General features: G+C 36.5%; 1 protein-coding gene across 1 annotated transcript in view; it reads left to right on the plus strand.

Moving 5' to 3' along the window:
- Positions 1-22,665, plus strand: part of FSTL5 (follistatin like 5) — a 195,294-nt gene that overhangs the window by 72,624 nt on the left and 100,005 nt on the right. The window contains exon 4 of the mRNA XM_070757282.1: positions 2,110-2,276. Coding sequence (XP_070613383.1) covers positions 2,110-2,276 — 167 coding nt within the window. The remainder of the gene's footprint in view (positions 1-2,109; positions 2,277-22,665) is intronic.

Genomic DNA, 22,665 nt, shown 5'->3' on the forward strand with positions numbered 1-22,665 from the left:
CAAGTTGGCAAACAGGCCACTTCTGGCCTACAGAGGGCCTCTGGAAGGGTGGGGAAGGCTATTTTTGCCCTCCCCAGGCTCCTAGAAAGGTACTGGAGCTTGGGTAGAGCATAAACATAGCTTTTCCCACCATCCCCAGAGGTTAGAAGCAGCCTGTTTCCCAACTACCAGTGGGCCCAGAAGACTCGTAAATCAGCTGGCCAACACGCACATACGCCCCGGACCTGAGCTCGTGTGCCCATTGATATGGCTTCCCATGCCACTTGTGGCACACATGCCATAGGTTCGCCATTCCAGCCCTATGGCATTACAAACAAATGACTATCCAGTCTCTTCCTTAATAATCTGCAGTGATGGAATTGATAAATTGTTCTCACTTTAAGGAAATTTCTCCTTAGTTCCAGGTTAGATCTCTCTTTTATAATTTTCCAACAGTTACTTCTTGTCTAGCCCTGATTTGGAAAATGGGTCAACTCCCTCCTCTCTGGCAGCTCCCAAAATATGGGAAGATGACTATCAATTCACCCTTAATTCCTTTATTAGACTAGACATACCAAGTTCTTGTATTCATTGTATGTTTTATCTACAAGCTCATAATCATCTTTGTTACTCTTCTCTGTACTCTTTCTAGAGTCTCAACAACTTTTTTGTATTGTGGTGACCAAAACTGGATGCAGTATTTCATAATCTCATTTTTTAGAATGACTGAAACAACTTCTTGAGCTTTTTTTCTCTTTAAGAACTCCATGGGTGGAATTAACTTTCATTAGCTTTGTTTGAATTAGCTCTCTTAAAAATTAATATATTACTTTGGCTTTATTCTCTTACTTGTGCATGGCATATATTGAATTCCAATATTACATGTTCAGATTGAAATTAACATGTAGAGATTGAAATTAAGTTTCCTTAATTTCAATCTCTATAATTTTATCTCTGTTAGTAAGAATTAAGTTCAGTATGGTTGACCATCTAGTTCTCATCACTATAGTTTCAGCAATTTTTTATACCAGGTCTTCAGATAGAATTTTAGATTTATTTTCTGTTTGATTTAAAGCACATACGGGTGGGTTTTTTTTGACATCCCTGTTTAGTGCATTTGCAACCTGTATGTCAAAATTCTATTTTATTATTCTCTGTTTAATAAATTAAACAGGTTAACTGTGAAATTTTACAGATGGTTTAAATTATAAAATAGCTAAAAAAATTCATTGTAATCATAATTTTTCTGACAATCTCCACTCTTCTTGGAGTTTCATTTAACATTGCTTTCAAAACATCTTGTGATAAAATAGATTAAAATTCCTCATGACACAATTTACAAATGGGGACCACACAACCGAACAATGCTGAAGACAAACTACAAGGTTCTGCCTATTGAAATAGGGTAAAAACAGGCATTGGCATAATAAATGATAAGTAGAAATAATGTTGAATCATAATATGAATTAAAATTTCTGATTATACTGATAAACTGGAAGTTACAAGTTCTGATTTAAGATCACTTGTGAACTAATGAGTGCAAAATGCCTAAGCAAACTATTAAGGAGTCTGACTTTAGTTAAGAGGCTTTGATAGTTTGAGGATTTTGCTTTGGGTATTTGTTTCACTCCTTCAAAAATCAACAAAATAAAAAGCATTAAAGTACAGATGTAAGCATAGCAAAATGTTGATAATTTTAGAGTTCAATGTATCCTTGTGGACTGCAGCCAATTTGTAGTCCACAGGTCTGCCTTTCTCATGGAAATGAGTAAGTGTATTGTTATTATCAGAAAGTGTACAGTCATAGGGATACAATTCTCTAGGACCTTACTTCTTTGAAATTTGTATCCTAAATTATTCATTTTGTGCTTAAGCTTATCTTGCATCTCAGAAGTAAGTAAGCTAAAGATAGATATTCTGGATTGAAAAAAATAAACAAACCTTCAGCTGCTAGAGGGCAATTACATGCTATTTTTAAAATTATTATCTTGCTGCCATTATAGTTATTTATACAAGATGTGGTGTGCTAGACTTGAGTAAACCAAAAAAATAAGATGAAATAGAGCTACAAACTGGATGTATAGACCTTCTATGTGCAAATAGGCATTAAATGCAACATATCTTTTACAGAAGTAATACAACTGAGCCTGCCAGAAGATCAGAAAGTAAGCATTACGGCTGCGATAGTTGGACAAAGTGCAGTTTTAAGTTGTGCCATTCAGGGCACCTTGAGACCTCCAATCATCTGGAAGCGGAACAATGTCGCACTGAAGAGTTTAGATTTAGAAGACATCAATGTAAGTGATTAAGGGCAATCTTTTGACCTTTCTAATAGAATTATAATTAAATTTTTGCCATTCTAACTAGGGCAATCATATTTGTTAAATCAACACATGGGCCTCATTCAAATTCAAGTAATAAAATTAAGCAGTATTTTTTTTTACATTTTAAAAACATAGAAACATAGAAAATTGACGGCAGAAAAAGATCTCATGGTCCATCTAGTCTGCCCTTATACTATTTCCTGTATTTTATCTTAAGATGGATATATGTTTATCCCAGACATGTTTAAATTCAGTTACTCTGGATTTACCAACCACGTCTGCTGCAAGTTTGTTCCAAGCATCTACTACTCTTTCAGTAAAATAATATTTTCTCATGTTGCTTTTGATCTTTCCCCCAACTAACCTCAGATTGTGCCCCCTTGTCCTTGTGCTCACTTTCTATTAAAACACTTCCCTCCTGAACCTTATTTAACCCTTTAACATATTTAAATGTTTCGATCATGTCCCCTCCCTTTCGCTTCTGTCTTCCAGATTGAGTTCATTAAGTCTTTCCTGATAAGTTCTATGTTTTCTATGCCAGTTTATGTTTTTATTACATGAATCCCTATTTTCCTTAGGTGGAAGTGGGGAAATCACTTTAAGGGAAAAACATACTTTAAACTTACCTAAACAGTTACTTGGCTTTCATGAATTATACTATTGCCAATGCAAGAGCATTTTTCACATGGAAATGTCTATGAAATTACAGAATTCAACAAAACAATGAGGCCATAGTTTTGCTTGCTAATAGCAATGGCTATTATTCTCAGATAAGAGAAGTGTAATACAGTGGTACCTCATCTTACAAATGCCTCATCTAACAAACTTTTTGCAATACGAACCCAGTGTTTAAGATTTTTTTCCCTCTTCTTCTGAACAATTTTCACCTTACGAACCCAAGCCACCGTTGCTGGGATGCCCCACCTCCGGACTTCCATTGTCAGCCGAAGGCTCCCCTTGCTGGGTGTTGTGGTTAGCTCTGGCCCAGCTCCTGCCCCAAGAAATGTGGAGGTGGATGTGGGGGAGACATCCACATGCCGCAGGCCTGTTTTGCTTCCAGTAGAATCTGCTGACCAAGGAAGCGTGAGTGACAGGGAAGAGGGGAGTTTGGCAGAGAGCCCAGGAGGAGATCAGTCATCTGTATCATCCCTGGATTCTGAACAAGAATTAATGACACATCCACACATGCATAGAGTGATACCTAGGAAACAACAACTGAAGGATTATTACAAGAGAAAATGAGGCCACCTGTGGTTGGGTGGGGCTGCTGTAATTAGTGCTACAGATAAAAGTGCAGCCTGGTGTTTTAGCCTCATGGCAGTTTATCTGATTCATTGTTTTGTTAAGATCGTGGTTTATGCTGTTCCGGATTGTGTGTGTGAACTCTCTGGACTTTAGAATTGGACTCAATTTCCCAGTTATTGGGTGAGCAATTGGACTGCATTTAACCTGTGCCTTGTGTGTACCAGAAAATCTCTTTGACATTTAAAAAGGGAGCTGTTTCTGTTTTTCTGTTTATAAAAACTTTTGGGGTTTCCTTTTATCATGTGGTGTGTGTCTTCCTGTAATTACGGGCAGTTGAGACACGCCGGCAGAACACTGGGAAACCCCACCTCCGGACTTCCGTTGCCAGTGGAACACCCGTTTTTGTGCTGCTGGGATTCCCCTTAGGCTCCCCTCACTGGGAAACCCCACTTCCGGACTTCCGTGTTTTTGTGATGCTGCAATTTCCCTGAGGCTCCCCTCACTGGGATTCCCTTCATTTTTGCTGGTGCTGCTTTGAAACCCAGCGAGGGGAGCCTCAGGGAAATCACAGCATCGCAAGAACATGGAAGTCTGGAGGTGGGGTTTCCCAGGGAGGGGAGCCTCAGGGGAATCCCAGCAGTGCAAGAAGGGGTGCTTCGGCTGGCAATATAAATCCAGAGGCGGGGATTCCCAGTGGCGTAAGGCAAAAGGGGTGAGTTTTGGGCTTGCACGCATTATTCGCTTTTACATTGATTACTATGGGAAACATTGTTTCATCTTACGAACTTTTCATCTTACGAACCTCATCACGGAATGAATTAAGTTCGTAAGACGAGGTACCACTGTACTTGCTCTTGAGATTTCAGAAATTTAGGCTCAGGTTACAATGTATCTACTGTTAAAGCCACCCAGAGTCACTTGATAGGGGAGATGGGCATAAAAAAATTAACAAAACCAAGCAAAATAAAATAATAAACAAAATTAATATTTCCATCATGGTACCTTGCATAGCTAAGAAAAAAACCCCATTATTTCACAATTGGCCTAAAGATCTTACAATCTTTTATAAATATTTTTATAAAATCAAATTTACATGCATATATTGTTAAAATTAAACCATTCTAGTCATATCACACTTTTGTTAGCTACCTTGGAACTGGAGCTTTGCATTGACATGATGCAGCTTTTGTTTTCATAAGAAGTTTGGATCTTTTTGTATGAGCATCTGGAAATAGCTATGGAACTGCCTGATATGCCTAGATATACTCATATAAGCCATCTTCTATTGAAATTAAAAGTCATTCAGCATACAGAGAAGCAGACTCTTTGCTTTAGGCACATCCTGTATTTCAATAGGCACATCAGATGGCTGCCTGATACAATTATATGCATAATTCTGGGCTGTCTTCTGTGATAACATCATCTAGAGTCCCTCTCTGTGGAACATATGAACACACATATAAACAAACAAACAAACAAACAAATATGTTGCTGAACATTTTTTCCTACCTAATATTTATTTATTTTATTTATTATTTATTAGTTGGACTTATATGCCGCCCCTCTCTGTGGACTCGGGTGGTTCACAACATCTCAATAACAAAAATACAATATGTAAACATTTCTAGGTCCAATTAATAGTGATAATGAATTTAAAATTATTTTTAAAAATTAAACTTTTAAAAATAAAGCATTCACATACATACTACCACATCCAACACATCAATTGGGCATCATTATTACTCTCACTAATAACAATAAGGACTGACCAAAGCATCAGGTTTTCACATTGTTGTTCGATGGTGGAGACGGTGTCTTGACACTTTTGTACATTAAGCAGGTTACACTACCATTAAAATATGCTTCCAATGTTTTTAAATGCCATAAACTATTCTTATATTTGTGTATTTATCAATGACACTAAACTTTTATATTTATTCTATACCTCAATCATATGCTTTAATCATGTAAGTTTTTCTAAATGTGTTGTATTTTTCAGCAATGATTAAAACATAAAATTAGGAAAAAAATTATAGCATCATGTAACAAATATTTTTAACCGATGGTAAATTTGATCTGCTTTTTGCATCTCTTTGCACATAAATTGATGACTGACATGAAAGTCTTGACAACATCACTTGCTGAACAGTAGGAGCAAATTATGAGATTTTTGTGTGCAACTTGTTGCTTTTGACCATGGGATTAATTGGAGTCATCAACTCCTGGAGAAAAAAATAGGAATGAAATAGAAACACATATAGAAAATTGTTTCCAACAAGAAGACAGAACATAAGAGATATTTTTAAATAGTTTGAGTACAACGCCTTTCCTAATTAGAGGATTTGGCACTCTTTTCTGTCAAGGAGCCATGCTGATTTCTATTACTGAGTCTTTTTAGTTGATGGTGCATTTTAAGTAGTCTCTCAAATTCAGGATTTGATTCTTTATTCCCTGAATAGGTAACTAACTGTATGAGGTCTGAGGCATTATGCTAAAGTGTCTAACTGTTTATTGACTTCCTACCTGTGAATCCATCAGGTGGTCCTCTTCAGCTTTAGAATCAGAAAGCCCATGACAAAAACGGCAGTGAGAATTATAGTTTGTATTTGTCTTTTTGAATCTATGTATTTTAAAGAAATTTAACAGGATGATGAACCCATAATTTTGCTTGCTAATAACAATGGCTATTATTCTCAGATAGTAAAATTGTAACATTTATTTTTTCAGATTTCATTCATATTATTTTATTTCAGAAATTTAGAATCAAGTTACAAGTAGTCTTTTATTTTAGATTTGATCTCTGTCTTGCCATTGATATACTTGATCCCTTTCCCTCCTGGGTTGTAAAGAGAACTAAGATTTGGACATAATCTGTAGTTAATGCCTTCTTGTGACTTACCCTGTATCCAGAATTGTTGGACAGCTATTTGACCACGTGGTAAATTAATCCTTCAGAGAAAAACAATTTGTATCATCAAAGATCCCCTGGATAATTTTTCAAAATTTTCTCTCATTAAAATACAAATTTAATTTACAGAAGGACCTTAATCCTCATGGTTTCAGCAGAGTTTATTTATTAGTGAGTAACCATTGGAGGGCACTCTGGTATACATTATTTTATTTTTAACCGTTTATTCGTGTAGTGGTTGCTAGAAAAATATTTTAAAAAGCAGAGAGCTGAATAAATTATTTCAGTGCATACCTATTAAATTAAGATACAATCTACTTTAGAGTTTTTAATCTTGAACAAAGAGTAATATTGATCCAACTGGTATACTTGATCAGATAAATAAATCTGGATTTTGTTAGTATCATAGTTACAGTTTGTAAAGCTATCTGAAACTGTAACTAACTTTTATTTTGCATATAGTTGTGGCTTTTGTTGCAGCTCTGTTATAAATTAAATACCTTCCTAAATTTTGACACTTAATACAGTTTCCAGCTTTGAATTTTTGTGCACAGAGCTGTGATGAAGTCATTTCTTTATTTTTGCTTAAATAGAAATTAAAGCCCAAGGGAACAGCAGAATAATTGGATAAGTCCACTGAGGAGAACTGGGCTTCTAAATTGGATTGGGGAACAGAGATGCGGAACTTCAAATGAATGTATTCAGAGAATGTGCTGTACAGTGGTTTGTGCAGTATTTTGTGATGCTTTCAAAGGCAATTTCAGCCCTTAAAAATTTCTGTTCTGGTATAACTATTTATAATTCTAGAGATGGGAAGCTTGCTTTGGAGCTCTACATAAATTATGAACTATGATACATTTGTTTAGCAGCGATAGCCGACTTTACATCATATGACAAAAACTATACGTATCTGTATTTTCTGGTACATGTCATCAGTGACATAATTAATACTAATCATATCAGGGTAAATGATCAGAAAAGAAATTCAGACAATAGGTGATGAAGAGTGCTATGTAGAATATTTATAAAAAGATGCTTTATTTTTGGTTTGTTTTACTGTATCAGATAAATGAGTGGGCAACATCCACAAAAATGAAACGAACTTTTACTGGTATTTTAGATTGATGTAGAGATATGAAGATATATTACATTCTCTAGTCAAAATTAGGCTTTGGATTTCAATTGCTTATACATATTTAGTTATTCCAACCTTAACACATCCATTTGAATGGAGAATATAGTCCTAATTTCTTTTTATTTATGGCACAGTCTATTTACATTATTTCTTGTAGCTGAATGAAACTGAGCCTTTTCCCAATCCCTATTTATTTTTACATTTTGCTTTATTTCTACAACTGTGATTTAAATTCTGTTCATAGCTCTCATAAAGTATGACATGTATTCCACCCATATGCAGGGCTATTTGCATATAAATTTCATTGAGGGCTTACCCATAAATCCTGCTGGCCACTTTCTGATTCTGGAGGTCATGAATGCAAGACATTTTTCTCAGGCTTTCCCCCGCTTTCCTCTCATCAAGTAGCAGTTTCCATTGCTTCCAAGACAGTTAATGCCATATGTTCTGTCTGCCATGCTTCATTTTGTTCTAGGCTGTGCTTCTACTCCAGTTAGCTAATGCATTTGTGACGAAAAAGCTCCTCATCTTTTTCAGTCATTGACTGCTGTTTTCTATGGGCATTTCTTTATTGGCATATTGGCTATGGTTTTGGGACCTAGTTTTCCTTTACTTTGCTTTTGGGTTTTTTTGGCATTAATCCAATACATCAGTGTTGAAACAGTGAACCTTTATTCTTATTAGGAACTAGGAAAATAGTGGAGCTTTTCTTTTCCTTTGTTCTTTATTTTAAAATTGGTTTTTATTGTAATGGCCTAAAGGCAGGAGGACAAAAGAGATGGAGAGACTGACAGCTAGGAAATGAAGGCTGCAAATGGAGAAAGGATCCATTGGGTGTATGGGTGTGTGTTGGGGGAAAGATCAAAAGCAACATGAGAAAATATTATTTTACTGAAAGAGTGGTAGATCCTTGGAACAAACTTCCAGCAGACGTGGTAGATAAATCCACAGTAACTGAATTTAAACATGCCTGGGATAAACACATATCCATCCTAAGATAAAATACAGAAAATAGTATAAGGGCAGACTAGATGGACCAGGAGGTCTTTTTCTGCCGTCAGACTTCTATGTTTCTATGTTTCTATGTTTCTATGTATATGTTTGTGATGTATAAATAGAGAACGAAAGAAAACAAATCTCTATACATCTTCATCTGGATAATTCACTCTTCACATGTACTAAACATTGTTCTCTCTCTCTCTCTCTCTCTCTCTCTCTCTCTCTCTTTGTGAGTGTGTATGTGTGTGTGTGAGTGAGAGAGAGAGAGAGAGAGAGAGAGAGAGAGGGAGGGTCGTTAGATGAGAAAGAGAGGGATATTTTCCCCATCTCTTCCAGTGTTGGAGCATTCACAACAGTGGTGGGTTGCAAATATTTTTTGCTATTGATCAGTGCACCCTGGGTGGGTGGATGAAGCCTTTTGCTACCAGCACTACCCATTTTAAGAACCTGTTTGAACTAGGAGCAACCCACCACTGATTCACAGCTTTGGGAGGCAAGTTATTCCACTGATTAATTGTTTTAATGGCCAGGAAATTTCTTCTTAGTTCTAGGTTGCTTCTCTCCTTGATTATTTTCCATCCATTGCTTTTAATCATGTCATCCCTACTCCTTATTTTCATTAAACTAGATATACCTATTTCCAACCACCACCATTAGTCTCCAATTCCCTAAAGTGACATGCTTGAAAAACCGAGGGTGACGGCCCGTTTATGAGCAAAATAAACTAATAAGCATCAATTCTTTCAGTTCAATTTTCATATCATTATGTTCAGAAATGTTCAAACTACCAATTCCACACCAACTTTAATAAAATCGAACGCATTTTTCAGGCAAAACTATCTATAAATTGAAAACAATTTCACAAAAAAGGGGGGGCTTTTATGAGCAAAATAAAAATGTAAACATTAATTCTTTCATTTCAGTTTTCATTTCATTGTGTGTAGCAATGTTCAAACTAGTTTCCAAGTGAAAAAACTTTTCAGAAAGACCAAATACAAGTACCTAAAATGAACAATTTTCGTTCCTGGTCAAATAGGCCCGGGAAAAGTACAAGTGTATAGTGTTATCGAACAGGGCACCAGGGTTATATAATATTTCCATAACAATTACTATTATTAGTCAAGGTACATTGCTTTTGGATCTTACATATGCATCCCTCATCACTATTCATTTATATCCAAACCTTCTTTTATTTTCCCTTTTTCAATTCTTACTCTCAACGTTTTCAACTAGTTTTTTCTTTCTATCAATTGATAAAATTTATCCCATATTGCATATTATTCCATTTCTCCTTTGTCTTTAATTTTCAGTGTTAATCTATCCATTTCTGCACATGTCAATATTTTTCTATTATTTCTTCTTTTAGTGGAGTTTTTTCATTTTTCCAATATTGCACGTATATCAGTCTTGCTGCAGTGTAGAATTAGATAGTTTGTTTGTTGTTTGTTTGTTTGTTTGTTTGTTTGTTTGTTGTTTCCTTCCTTCCTTCCTTCCTTCCTTCCTTCCTTACTTACTTACTTATTTACTTCTCTACGTATATGCTGCCCTTCTCCAAGGACCCAGGGTAACTTACAACATATCAAAATACAAAATACAGAAACAGATTCTAAAAGTCCAATTTTAAATAATCTAAAAAACCCAATTAATAATCTAAAAGACCCATTTAAAAAACCATACACTCACTCTCACACTCATTAATGCCACAATCAAATTTACAGCCAGAGCAAAATGTTAAAACTCAATGGCCCAAGACCTGCCAGCAAACATGAGTTTTTAGGGCCTTCCAGAAGACCAGGAGATTGGGACTAATGCAAATCTCTGGGGGAAGTTGGTTCCATAGGGTCAAAGCTGCTACAGAGAAGGCTCTTCCACTAGGACCCGCCAGCCAGCATTGCTTGGCTGATGGGACCTGGAGAAGGCTGACTCTGTGGGTATTGATTCATTGATTGATTGATTGATTTGATTTGATTTGTATGCCACCCCTCTCTGTAGTCTCGGGATATGTGAGGCTTCAGACGATCCCATAGGTAGCTTGGTCCTAGGCCATGTAGGGCTTTATAACAGTGACCAACACTTTGAATTGCATTTGGAAACCAACCAGCAGCCAATGCAGCTCGCAGAGTGATGTAGATACATGGGCAAATCTTAGTAAGCCCATGACAGCTCTTGTGGCTGCATTTTGGACTAGCTGAAGTCTCCGAACATTCTTCAAAGGTAGCCCCATGTAGAGAGCATTGCAGTAGTCGATCCTTGATGTGATAAGGGCATAAGTGACTGTGAGGAGAAACTCCCTGTCCAAATAGGCCCACAACTAGTGCACCAGGTGAACTTGGGAAAAATGCCTCCCTCACCACAGCTGAGAGATGGTGTTCTAAGCTCAAGGAGGACGCCCAAGTTGCGGACCCTATTTGAGGGGATCAAGAGCTCCCTCCCCATGGTAAGGGATGGACAAATGGGGTTGTCTTTGGGAGGCAAAACTTATAGCCACTCCGTCTTGTTGGGGTTGAGCTTGAGCCTGTTGACCCCTATCCAAACCCTAACAGCCTTGATATTTTATATCAATCTCAGCTTCTTTAACTGCTAAATCATCATACCCCAATTTATTATCTATTATTGAAATCTTGCATAAATGGTATTATCACTATAGGAGAGTATGGGATTTAAATAAGCATCTATATATTGAAAATAATTATATATTACATTTATACTTGCAATAAAATAATACTAGCATAAAACTTTACTAAAGGGCTATAGTTATCAACCTCTACACTGAATAGATTGCAGAAGAAGAAAGTATACTCATAATTTTGAGATTTTTAAATCAAATTTATATTAGACAGAAATATATAGCACATGTGACTTTTCTAAGATTTTGTTGTAAAAGGTCCTTTGATTCTAATATGTTACAAAAGACTTCTGAAGAGTCTATCTTCTTGTTTTTAGTCTATAATGAAATTTGCATTCCACATGCATGAAGACTGCTTCCAATCACCTTGTTTCTATCACATTTATTATCTTTATCTGTCAACTGTTATGTAATATTTTATGACATGTATATACGTCTGCACGTTTTAATTAATATGACAAATTTCCAAGCGCTACTTCATATCCTCAACTCCCTGATTTTTTATGTACTCACTGGCAATATTATCCTGATTCTTATTTAGCTTATACTACTTTCTTTTTAAAAATGCCCTTTCAATGTTGCTCAGTCCATCATATCGTTAATTGAATTTGCAATCAAAATGCTTTTTCTCAGAATTTTTTTTTCTTGGCATTTTGTTCCTCTGTCCTTATCTGTAGGACAATATAATATTTTATTCTATATCTTCAATAATCTCATAAAGAAGCCATGGTTTAGGTTTTACAAATTTCAATTTTAATGGCTACCAAAATTCATCATGGTATAAGATTTTGTTGACTGGATACTACTTAATGAGACATCAGTATCAATTGCAGAAAAAATATTGTACGATAGGCATGGTTTATTGACTTTATATCTATTTTACTTAGTGATACTTTGTTGATATTTATTTATTTTTCTATTTATTTATATTTTATATTTCTTAACTGCTCATTTCCCTCTTCCTGATCAAAAAAGGAATGCAAAGCCATATAGGTTATTGGCCATCTAAGATTCCTTTATGTTCTTAAAATATATCTGGGGAAATAGACTCTGTTTTCCATACTGATAACCAAAGTTATGTGTTCTTCATAGGTAGAAAATATTTTTTAGGAATTAGGAACAGGTTTGTTAGAGTGTTAGGGTTGGTCCTTAAGAAAGTTAAAGACTATCCCAAATTGTCCATTCTACACTATGACAGGATTCACCGCCAATAAGTATGCATCCCTAATATGCACTGATGAAATTAATTAAAGATAAAAAACCCACATATTTTATAAAATCATGATGAAAATATTCATGCATATGATTTTTTTGCAAGCCATGTGTGTCATATTATTTAACATATTGAATGCTTTTTCTATGAATTTCAAAAACTTGTTTTTGACATACATACTAAATGATCTTTTTTATTTTTATGCCTTTAATCAGCCCTTTTTAAATTTCTTCTTGCCAAACTATTTTATTAATTATACCGACAGAACATGGATGATGACCAAACTTATATTTTCTTACAAGGTTTTTTTTTTACAAGAAAATAATTTTCACAAATCTTTATAGGTATTTATTTCATCCTAGGGTGATTTATGTGTGGATCATCATATCAATGCATTTTTTTTAATTGATTGATTGTTCAGAAAGCCAAATTCGCATAGTATTTATGTACTACTTAGGCAAACAAATTATATAAAAAGTGAATTTTTGAAAGCAACTTTCTTACTACATTAAGAAATGTGGCGCAGCAGGTAGAGTGCTGTACTGCAGGCCACTGAAGCTGACTGTAGATCTGAAGGTCAGCGGTTCAAATCTCATCACCGGCTCAAGGTTGACTCAGCCTTCCATCCTTCCAAGGTGAGTAAAATGAGGACCCAGATTGTGGGGGCAACACACTGGCTCTGTTAAAAAGTGCTATTGCTAACATGTTGTAAGCCGCCCTGAGTCTAAGGAGAAGGGCGACATAAAAATTGAATGAATAAATAAATAAATAAATAAATAAATAAATAAATATTTTATTTTATCAAAAGGAAATTAGTTATATAACCTATTAGAAAGTATTGCTATTAGGAATATAATTAGTTGTACGTAATTGTAAGTAATGAGAGATTAGTAAATGATATATAATAGAATGAAATGCCTGCATTTTCTTCTACAAAGTGAGAATTAGATTGCATGTGTTGCTGTTCTGTGAAGGTGTGGCTTTTCTCAACTGTATAGTGACAGAATATGAAACTTGAGCTTATCACTATACTCCAGAGAGCAAACATCAATCAATGCAGTGGCACCAAATCCATTCTCCTTCAGCCAAAAAATTCAAAACTCAGAAATCATCAAGAAAAACCTTGGCCACCCATTATGCACAAATCTTGGGCATCTATCACAGCATTCAGATGCCCTATTGCAGTGTGCACTTGGAGGGAAACGGAATGAGATGTTCATCACAATGCCAGTTGATGATCTACTGACCACTGTCATGGCTCAATCGCTTCTGCTGGCTTCCGGCTACACAATAATAATTTCCCCTGTGAACATTCACCATGAGAGCTACGTGCCTTGTAACCTTATTTTATGGATAACCCTCGTACAATTCAGTGCTGCTTAATTTTATATATAAGCAATTATAGTATTAATAGTTATAATCGCAATGACCTTCAGTATCAAGCTGAATGTCATGTTTCTCAGTATATGTTGCTAAGAGACATGAACAGTTTGATCCAATTATATACTTTGTCCTACTTATAGGTTCATATAGGCATTTAATTGGATACTATGTGAACAATTTAGAAAAAAAGTGCCTCTTTTTATTTTACAACTTCAGTGAGTATATTTTTGAAGCTTTGTCACATCTATTTTTCTGAAAACCATTTCAAGATAGCAAACTAAATCAACAATATTTAAAAACACCAATAAGCTTATTAAAAACATTAGTTAATGTAATAAAACATAAAAGCTAAAATATATTTATAATAGGTTAATGTTTCACACACCAATTAAAATATTAACACCTAACAAAATTTAGGTATCACTAATTGTGGTTTCAGCTGTGATCCCAGACATGTAAATCTTGAAAAAAATGATGTGTGGAACTTTTGGTGAGACGCATGGTGAATGTCTTATCATGCGTCTAATTTTTTTTTGGAGGGGGTGTATAATTTTATTATTATTTTTCACACATTACAGATATTCCAATTCACATACCTCAAATTAAAATAATACAATATAATATCAAATATCAAATTGTCAGTCAAATTAATCAAATTTTCTAATTATTTATCCAATTATTTCTGGTATATATCATTCATCCTGTGCTACCTTCTTTCCAGGTGCTATCATCCGGATTTCTGATAATGTTCTCCACTTTCATTTATGTTTAAATTGCTATATCTAAATTTCTGTCGGCTATTTGCTATTTTTCCCAACTATGCCATCGTGCTTCGATCCCTTTAAAGAATACATTACTACTTTCATTTAAAAAGAAAAGCGCCCTCATTTTAGCGCAGCTGTCCTTAAGAATAGAAAATATCCAACTTTACATCTTAAAAACCCCAGGAAGGAAGAAAAAGAAAAAGAAAGAAAAGAGAAAAAAAGAAACAGGAAAAAGGAGAATAGAAAAGTAGGAGGAAGTGTTGTTTTTTAAGATTGCAATTTCCTACTCAATTCATTTACTTCATTTCTTTCATTATATCAATATATCATTTCTGCTTTAACAAATCAAAATAAGTATGAATCATTATTATAAATCATTATTATTTCACTATTTTGTACGAAAAATGTCTTCTATTAAAAAGGACCAAAATATTAATGTTCTTCCCTAATCTAAATATTTTCCATTGCCGTTCTTAGTGTGGTAATCTTCCCTAATCTATCAACCCCGCTGCCAATCCCAGCGGAATTATCTTCCCTAATCTATGTGTCACTGTCATGTCAGTGCAATAATCTTCCCTATTCTATATTTTTGCACTGCTAAATGCAGTGCAATCTTCCCTAATCTATATAGTTCCCTAATCTATATATTATCCCTAATTCTAAATATCTTCTCACTATGAAACCTAATGTGATGATCTTCCCTAATCTATTGATTTTAACTCTTCATTGTTTCATCTATATTAATCCTACTCGTTATTATAACTCTCCTCCCTTTTCTATTCCCCTCTCCTCCCATTTTGTTTATCACCATAGATCAAATAGAGAATTTATATTTCAATCAATCAAAATAATAAAAAAGAAGGAAAGAAAACAAAGACAAAATAAAGGGAAAAGGGAAAAATATCAACCAAAATTAATCATAATCTTTGTCATACGTAATGATCAAAACTACTTTCAATTTTTTCATTTATATGCATTAAAAAATTTCCTCTTATATAATTCTTTCATTTTACACTTTATATCACTTGATTATATATTTGTAAAATACATAAATTTTCATTGATAGACTCCTATAAAATGAATATTAATAAATCCAATTCATTATGTATACTCGATTCTTTTTATAATTTGTAGCTTTGTAAAAAGAGAGAAAAAATGTTAATATCTTTTAGTAGCTTCTAAATAACTTTAATAATTTCTAAATATTCTTACAGATATTTTAATTTTTAATTTTCTTAAAAATAATTAATTCTTAAAATAATTTGATTTCACTTTATATTATTCAATATAATTTCCATCCGATCAAACAGCCCAAATGTAATTTCAATCAAACCAATCAGTCCAACTAAATCCCATCAATCAGTCCAATTAAATCACCTCAGTTCAAATCAGTTTAGTTCAATTCATTTTTCATCTTGCACATTATGGGTCGGCTGATCAATCTTCTCACAGCAAAAATATTGTCTTTAAATGCCAATCAATCCAATTAGATCCAATCAGTTCAGGACAATTTAGTTCAGTTTAAGTAACTTCATCTTATATGTTGCCTTCCTTCCAAGCATTAGCTGAAAAATCTTAAACCTGCAACAACTGCCATACATGTATTTCCTCCGGCCACACGATGTCGCTAGGTGATTAGTTCTTTGAATCTTTTCCAAGCACCTCCTCTCCAGAAACTCTAAAAACAATCATCTTCCATCACCTCCGGTCTGATGATTGTTCTTCCGTTCTTCCGTTACAGTTGTTTATAAAAGAAGAGAAAGATAAGAGTACTATAAGAAAAAGTTAAAAATTCCAAATTCCAAAAGGGCAAATTTTAAAAAAACACATAATTAAACGTTTTAAAAAATAATTAAAAATGATGGACAATTTCGCTACTTTAGAGGCTTTCGCTGAAATGCCACACCACACAGCTAGCTCCCTTCTTCAATCTGAGGCCATTTTAACTTCGTCCAGCAACCAAACGAGAAACAAAAATCCAAAATCCCATTCAGGCACTCTCTGCTTACCACCACAGTTAGAAAAATCTCTTCTTCAGCTCTGCAGGCAAGTCCTCACTTCTCTTTCCAGATGGATTCATTCAGTTATCCTCCCAGCATTGCAAGTCACCTCAGCTGTGTCGGAACAGGTATGGCTGCCTATCCGGCTTCACCACAGCCAGTGCGAGAAAACCCAGTTCACTCAGCAGGGCATGCCGGCCACTGCCAAGCCGCTGGCAGCTTCCCATGCATCACTCTCCCTAAAGGAGAGGTCTGGTCTGGTCCAAAAGAACCAGAACCACCGGACCTCTATCCGCCCCTCTATCCACCATGTGTCTAATTGAAGTGGGATAAAATAATGTGCCGAAGCTGATCAGACTAGAGGATGCTAGCCAGATGAATATCTGGTAAGCAGATTCTTTTGCAGAAGAGACGGAGTAACGACACGGACACAAGAGTTGGATTTAAAACTGGGTCATTTTTATTAAAATAAATTTGCATATTTTATTCTGCTAAATTAGCATAATTAACATAACTAACTATGACCCCACAATGGACCTGCAGGGTCAAACAATTGCTTCCGGGGCAGAAAATGACGTCAAATAAACTTCCTGGGCAACTTATGGGCATAGCTCCATGCTAGTCCAGGTGAGGGACCCCTCCCTCACCTGAGACCTGCCATGCACTTGCATGTGGGAGGTCCCGCCGGCTAACCCCTACCAGGGGACTTAAATGTGCGGGACCCAAAGACAGGTTCCCCCCAACTGCTCAGGTCGCCAAAACCACAAGCTTGGATAGAACCTGTCAATCATCCCCAAAGATGCCCAACGGAGAACACGCAGTTGCTAAACCACCACCCAATTTTCCGCCCCTAACCTGCCTACCCAAATGACCAAAGGTAAGCCAATTAGACTAACAGATGCAAGCACCCCCTAACCGCTTATCCTTCTCCACAGTGTGGAATAGGCGAAAAAACGGTTCGGCTAACAGGCCAGACCGCAAAAAATTCCTATTCGGCCCTCTAGGGCGACCCATAATAGCACACTGAAAATAGGGAGGGCGGGCGGGTGTCTGCTCCGACGATGTCCGGGCGAAAAGGCTGAGCCCGGGCCTGCATGCCCTTTTATAGGGCTGGCAGGCCCCGCCCGGACACGTCACGATCAGGCCATTCTGGCCTGATCCTCGGCCGAAGTCTCGCGATCTCGCGAGACTTCGGCCGAAACAAACATGGCGGCTACGCCATGTGCCCTACTGTCTGCCCGGCCCTCCTGCAAAAGGCGCCGGCGGGTAAGTCCGCCGGCGCTATTCTCTATTTTCCTCCTCCAAAACTAAGGTGCTTCTTATACTCCAGTGCATTTTATACTCTGAAAAATATGGTAAGGTTCCATATAGATTTGGAATTTGATATTAATAATGAAAATCCTTCTGATGGAATTCTGGGTTTTTTTGTTTTAAAAAAAATATGATAAGACAGGACTTTGAAGGTTGGACACTAGAAAGAATGAAAAGAAAATAAACATTACAATCAAAGGAGGAGAATTGATTTATTAACAAAGAATGGAATGAAGCATTGTAACAGTGGTAATTTTAAAGAATGTACTAGTAACAAGTTACAAGAATGATATGGGGAAAGATGATATACTATATCTTGTTTAGAAAGCTGAATATCCTGTCAGATGGTAGGCAGTACAAAAGGGATCTGAAGAATGGAAAATCCTACTGACTTATGCAAACACCTCTTCCTGACAGTGCTTAGGGAGAATTGTAGGATTTACTTGTGCCAAATCCTTCTAGTCCATCTTCATTTTTGGAAGGAGAAGAAGATCAGAAGCAACGTGAGAAAATATTATTTTACTGAAAGAGTAGTAGATGCTTGGAACAAACTTCCAGCAGACGTGGTTGGTAAATCCACAGTCACTGAATTTAAACATGCCTGGGATAAACATATATCCATCCTAAGATAAAATACAGGAAATAGTATAAGGGCAGACTAGATGGACCACAAGGTCTTTTTCTGCCGTCAATCTTCTATGTTTTCTATGTTTCTAATATACTCATGAATGGTATTCTACCTGTGATGTTTGTGATGGTAACTATTCTTAATATATAACTTCTGGATAGAGCAATTTAGCGGTGTCAGTCTCAGGCCCAGAGTTGAAACTAGGCTGAAATGGATCTACATAATCTATTTAATTTAAAACTATAATCTTATGCTCAAATTAGATGTGCAAAAAAGGAAACTTGCAGAGCAACTGGAAATAATTAGGGCTGTGTACAGTTTTGTATTCAGTTCCAAAAAGAGGTTTATTTTTTTTAGGTGCATCTTCCTGCACCTTTAGGGGGGAAAATCTTACATTTTTCCAGGATTCTGCCATTATTTTCATAAAGAACTGAAATCCATTATTATTATTATGTTTGTCACAAAGTCAGATATTTAGCTTGAATCTTTCTTTCTTTCTTTCTTCTCCCCTCCCCCTCTTTGCTGAGCAATGTAAATTCAGATTACTTACTGATTACTCCCAGGGGCACAATTTCTCTAGATGCGAATGACAGCTATGAGATAAGAGACCTTCAAATGTGCATTTATTCACCAATGGGAGATAACAATAGAACTGACAGATGCATGAAATGAACCTAAACAAGAAAATGCGTCTTTCTGGCATTTTATTTTGTTTTGGAATTTTCAAGAAGATATAAGCTCATCTGCATAGCAATGAAGTCTAAGTATTTTTCTATATTATTTCTATGTATAACTGATGATATTTTCTACATAGCTGCCCAAACCATTCAATAAAAGAACCAATAGCAAATCATAAATATCCAGCACAATAGGAGCTTTAAAGATACACCCATTCAAGGGTGGGTTCCATTTTTTTTTACTACCATTCTGTGGGAGTGGCTTATTATGTGGGTGTGGCTTGATGATCATGTGACATGGGTGTGCCTTTGTGGTCATGTGACTGAGTGGGAGTAGTTTGACAGTCATGTGACTAGATGAGAGTGGCTTTGCGATCATGTGACTGGGTGAGGGTTGCTGGGTGGTCATGTGACTGATTGGTCATCTGACTGGATCGGCATGGACAACTTGATGTCACTCCTGTCAAGGATTAGGGTTAGGGTGCCTGATCTTTCCTCACTTCAAAGGCCTCAACAAGATACAATTTCCCTGTCTATTTACTACTACCGAACATCCAAAATATGCTATTTAATTCTATGTATATATGTCATATGTATACATACATATTATACAAAGGCACACAAAAAGATACATTATCATACATTATCTATTATATATACTGTATGTATGTGTATGGAGAGAGAGAGAGAGAGAGAGAGAGAGAGAGAGAGAGAGAGAGAGAGAGAGAGAGAGAGAGAGAGAGAGAGCTCTTCTAAAACAACACATTCTCCAAGCTGGATGGAGCTTGCCTCCAAGTATGGGTTAAAACCACCCTATGACCAATGAGGACTGAATCTGTAGTTTTTAAAAGTTGTTTCACTTCCTGTAATCCCCCTTTTTAGATTCAGTCTATGACCAAGAAGGATGCGTGTTTTCTTTCCTCTTATTGCATTTGGAAAAACACAGCCAGAGTCCACTTTCTGCCACACATTTAACCATTATTTCTATACATTGGTATATGGTTTGATTGGATTGTGTGATTATTTTATTATAAGAGTTTTAAACTGTATTTTTTAATAATTGGATTTGTATACTGTTTATGTTGTTGTGAGCCGCCCCGAGTCTTTGGAGAGGGGTGGTATACAAACCTAATAAATTATTATTATTATTATTATTATTATTATTATTATTATTATTATTATTATTATTACACATGCCTTCAGATGTTTTTCCCTAGCTTGCTCATGACTGTTAGAGCCAGGGAATTTAGTGGATTGAATAAAATGTGGTGAAACTCACTTAACAATGCTCTTGCTTAACAACCAAGATTTTGGGCTCAATTGTGGTCATAAGTCAAGGACTATCTCTGCCTTCCTCTGCATGGCAACCTTATCCTAGTAAACGCCTTCTCCTTCCTGGCAATTTTCCTCCCTGTTAGAGGCACCATCCAGAAAATTTAAGTTTTCCTGCTACAGGGGTTGGACTAGATGATTTCCGAGATACCTTCTAGCCCTAAATTGCCATGCTGTTTCAAAGTGTCTTCTGGAGCCATGTCTAGTGGTAAGGTTTATAATAATAATAACAAAGTTGGAATGAACCTTGGAAGTCTTCTAGTCCAACCCTCCTGCTCAGGCAAGAAACCCTATATGTTTATTCAGACAGATGGTTATTCAATATCTTCTTAAAAACCTCCAGTGCTGGATCATTCACAACTTCTGGGGACAAGCTGTTCTACTGATTAATTGTCCCCACTGTCAGGAAAGTTCTCTTTAGTTCTAATTTGTTTGTCTCTTTGATTAATTTACACCCATTGCTTTTTGTCCTATCCTCAGGTGCTTTGGAGAATAGTTTGACTGTCTTCTCTTCGTAGCAACCCCTGAGATATTGGAACATTGCTATCACATTTCCTTTAGTCCTTCTTTTCAAGGTGCTTCCTTCTCTTCTTCCTTCCTTCCTTTCTCTCTCTCTCTCTTCCCTCCCTTCCTTCCTTTGTTTTTCTTTATTTCTTAATACCCTATATCAGACCCTATATCAGACCCGTGATCGGCCTGCCTGCTATCTGTGACCAGTCCGTGGAGGTCGGGGTCCGCTCCAGTGCGAGGCTGAAAGAGCTCATCGCGTCTGCCAGGACTCCTCTGGTTCCTGCTTTTCTGATGAATCATGAGGAAAGCAGGAACCAGAGGAGTCCCGGCAGACACAGTGAGGTCTTTCATCCTCACACTGGAGCGGACCCCGACCTCCTACCGAGAGCGGCCAAGCACAGAAACCATGCAAACACTGCAGCACAGTGACTGTGGTGCACCATGTTGCCGTACAGCAAACAATTATGGGTCTGGGTGTTTAGATTATGCCAGTGGGTCTGGTGTTTAGGTCATGCCAGGGTCTGGGTCTTTACAGTATTGGGTAGAACTGATTAATTATATTAGTCCGTGCCTCTAAAACTATCCCAATTTCTCCTGCGGCCCCATGGCAAAATTAATTTCCCACCCCTGCCCTATATGAACCGTACTGATTGATATGGATTTTATTCATATGAAGCTTCATGTGATCTGCTACCTCTGCTATAAGGAGTATACCAGCAAAGAATTTAGAAGCCTTGGATACCTTAACAATCAAATGGTTAATATTGTGGAGGTAATAAAAATGATTCAGGAAGCACATTAAATCATTTGGGTTTTTTTGTTAGTTTAGATCAGGAATCAGCAACCTTAAACATCCAAAGAGAGCCATTTGGACCCATTTTCCACAAAAAAACTCCCACCCAGTCACATAAACCTCATTATTCCTACCTGCCTTCTATCCTACCTCCTGATTTCACTTTGCTTCCTTTTTTTTCTCTTCCTCCCCCTCCCCCTCCGAGCCTGATTGCAGGAGCAAAAAATCATGGCAATAGTCTGAGCTATCCTTCTTACCCTCCCCCACTCACTTCCTTTTGCTTTCAAGATGGGAGGGAAAATCAAATAAAAACGGGAAGGAGGCAAGGAAAATGGTGCCTAGTTGTAAAGAGGAGAAAAGCATTTTGCAGCCATGCCCCATTTCTGAGACTGAAAAGTTGAGGGGATCCAAGCAGAGTGGGTTTTAACTTACTTCTCCACTGGCTGACTTTTTCAAAATGGTGACTGCATGCATAGGGCCGGAAACCTGGCTTCTGCACATGCTCAGAAGAAAAAAATTCAAACAGAAAAAAGAAAAAAACCTCAAAAAAAAATAGAGCAGTCCCCATGGACCAGCACCGACTGATCCGGTTTGGTGCCATCACCATGGCATCACTAGTGGGTTGCCACTGGTTCTATAGAACTGGTCCGAACAGGAAGAAACCTACCCCTGCATCCATTGATTTTGTTGCCCTTTGAAATCCTTAATCCAAAATAGTCCTAAATGACAGAATTATGACATTATGTACCTTGCTATCATTTTGTAGAAATGGATTTCAGAAGGACAATTTTATTTATGCTGATGTGCAGTTTCTCTTTTTCTGATGAACTTTACTACT

The sequence above is a fragment of the Erythrolamprus reginae genome, chromosome 7 (assembly GCF_031021105.1).
Source record: "Erythrolamprus reginae isolate rEryReg1 chromosome 7, rEryReg1.hap1, whole genome shotgun sequence".
NCBI classification, from domain to species: Eukaryota; Metazoa; Chordata; class Lepidosauria; order Squamata; family Dipsadidae; genus Erythrolamprus; species Erythrolamprus reginae.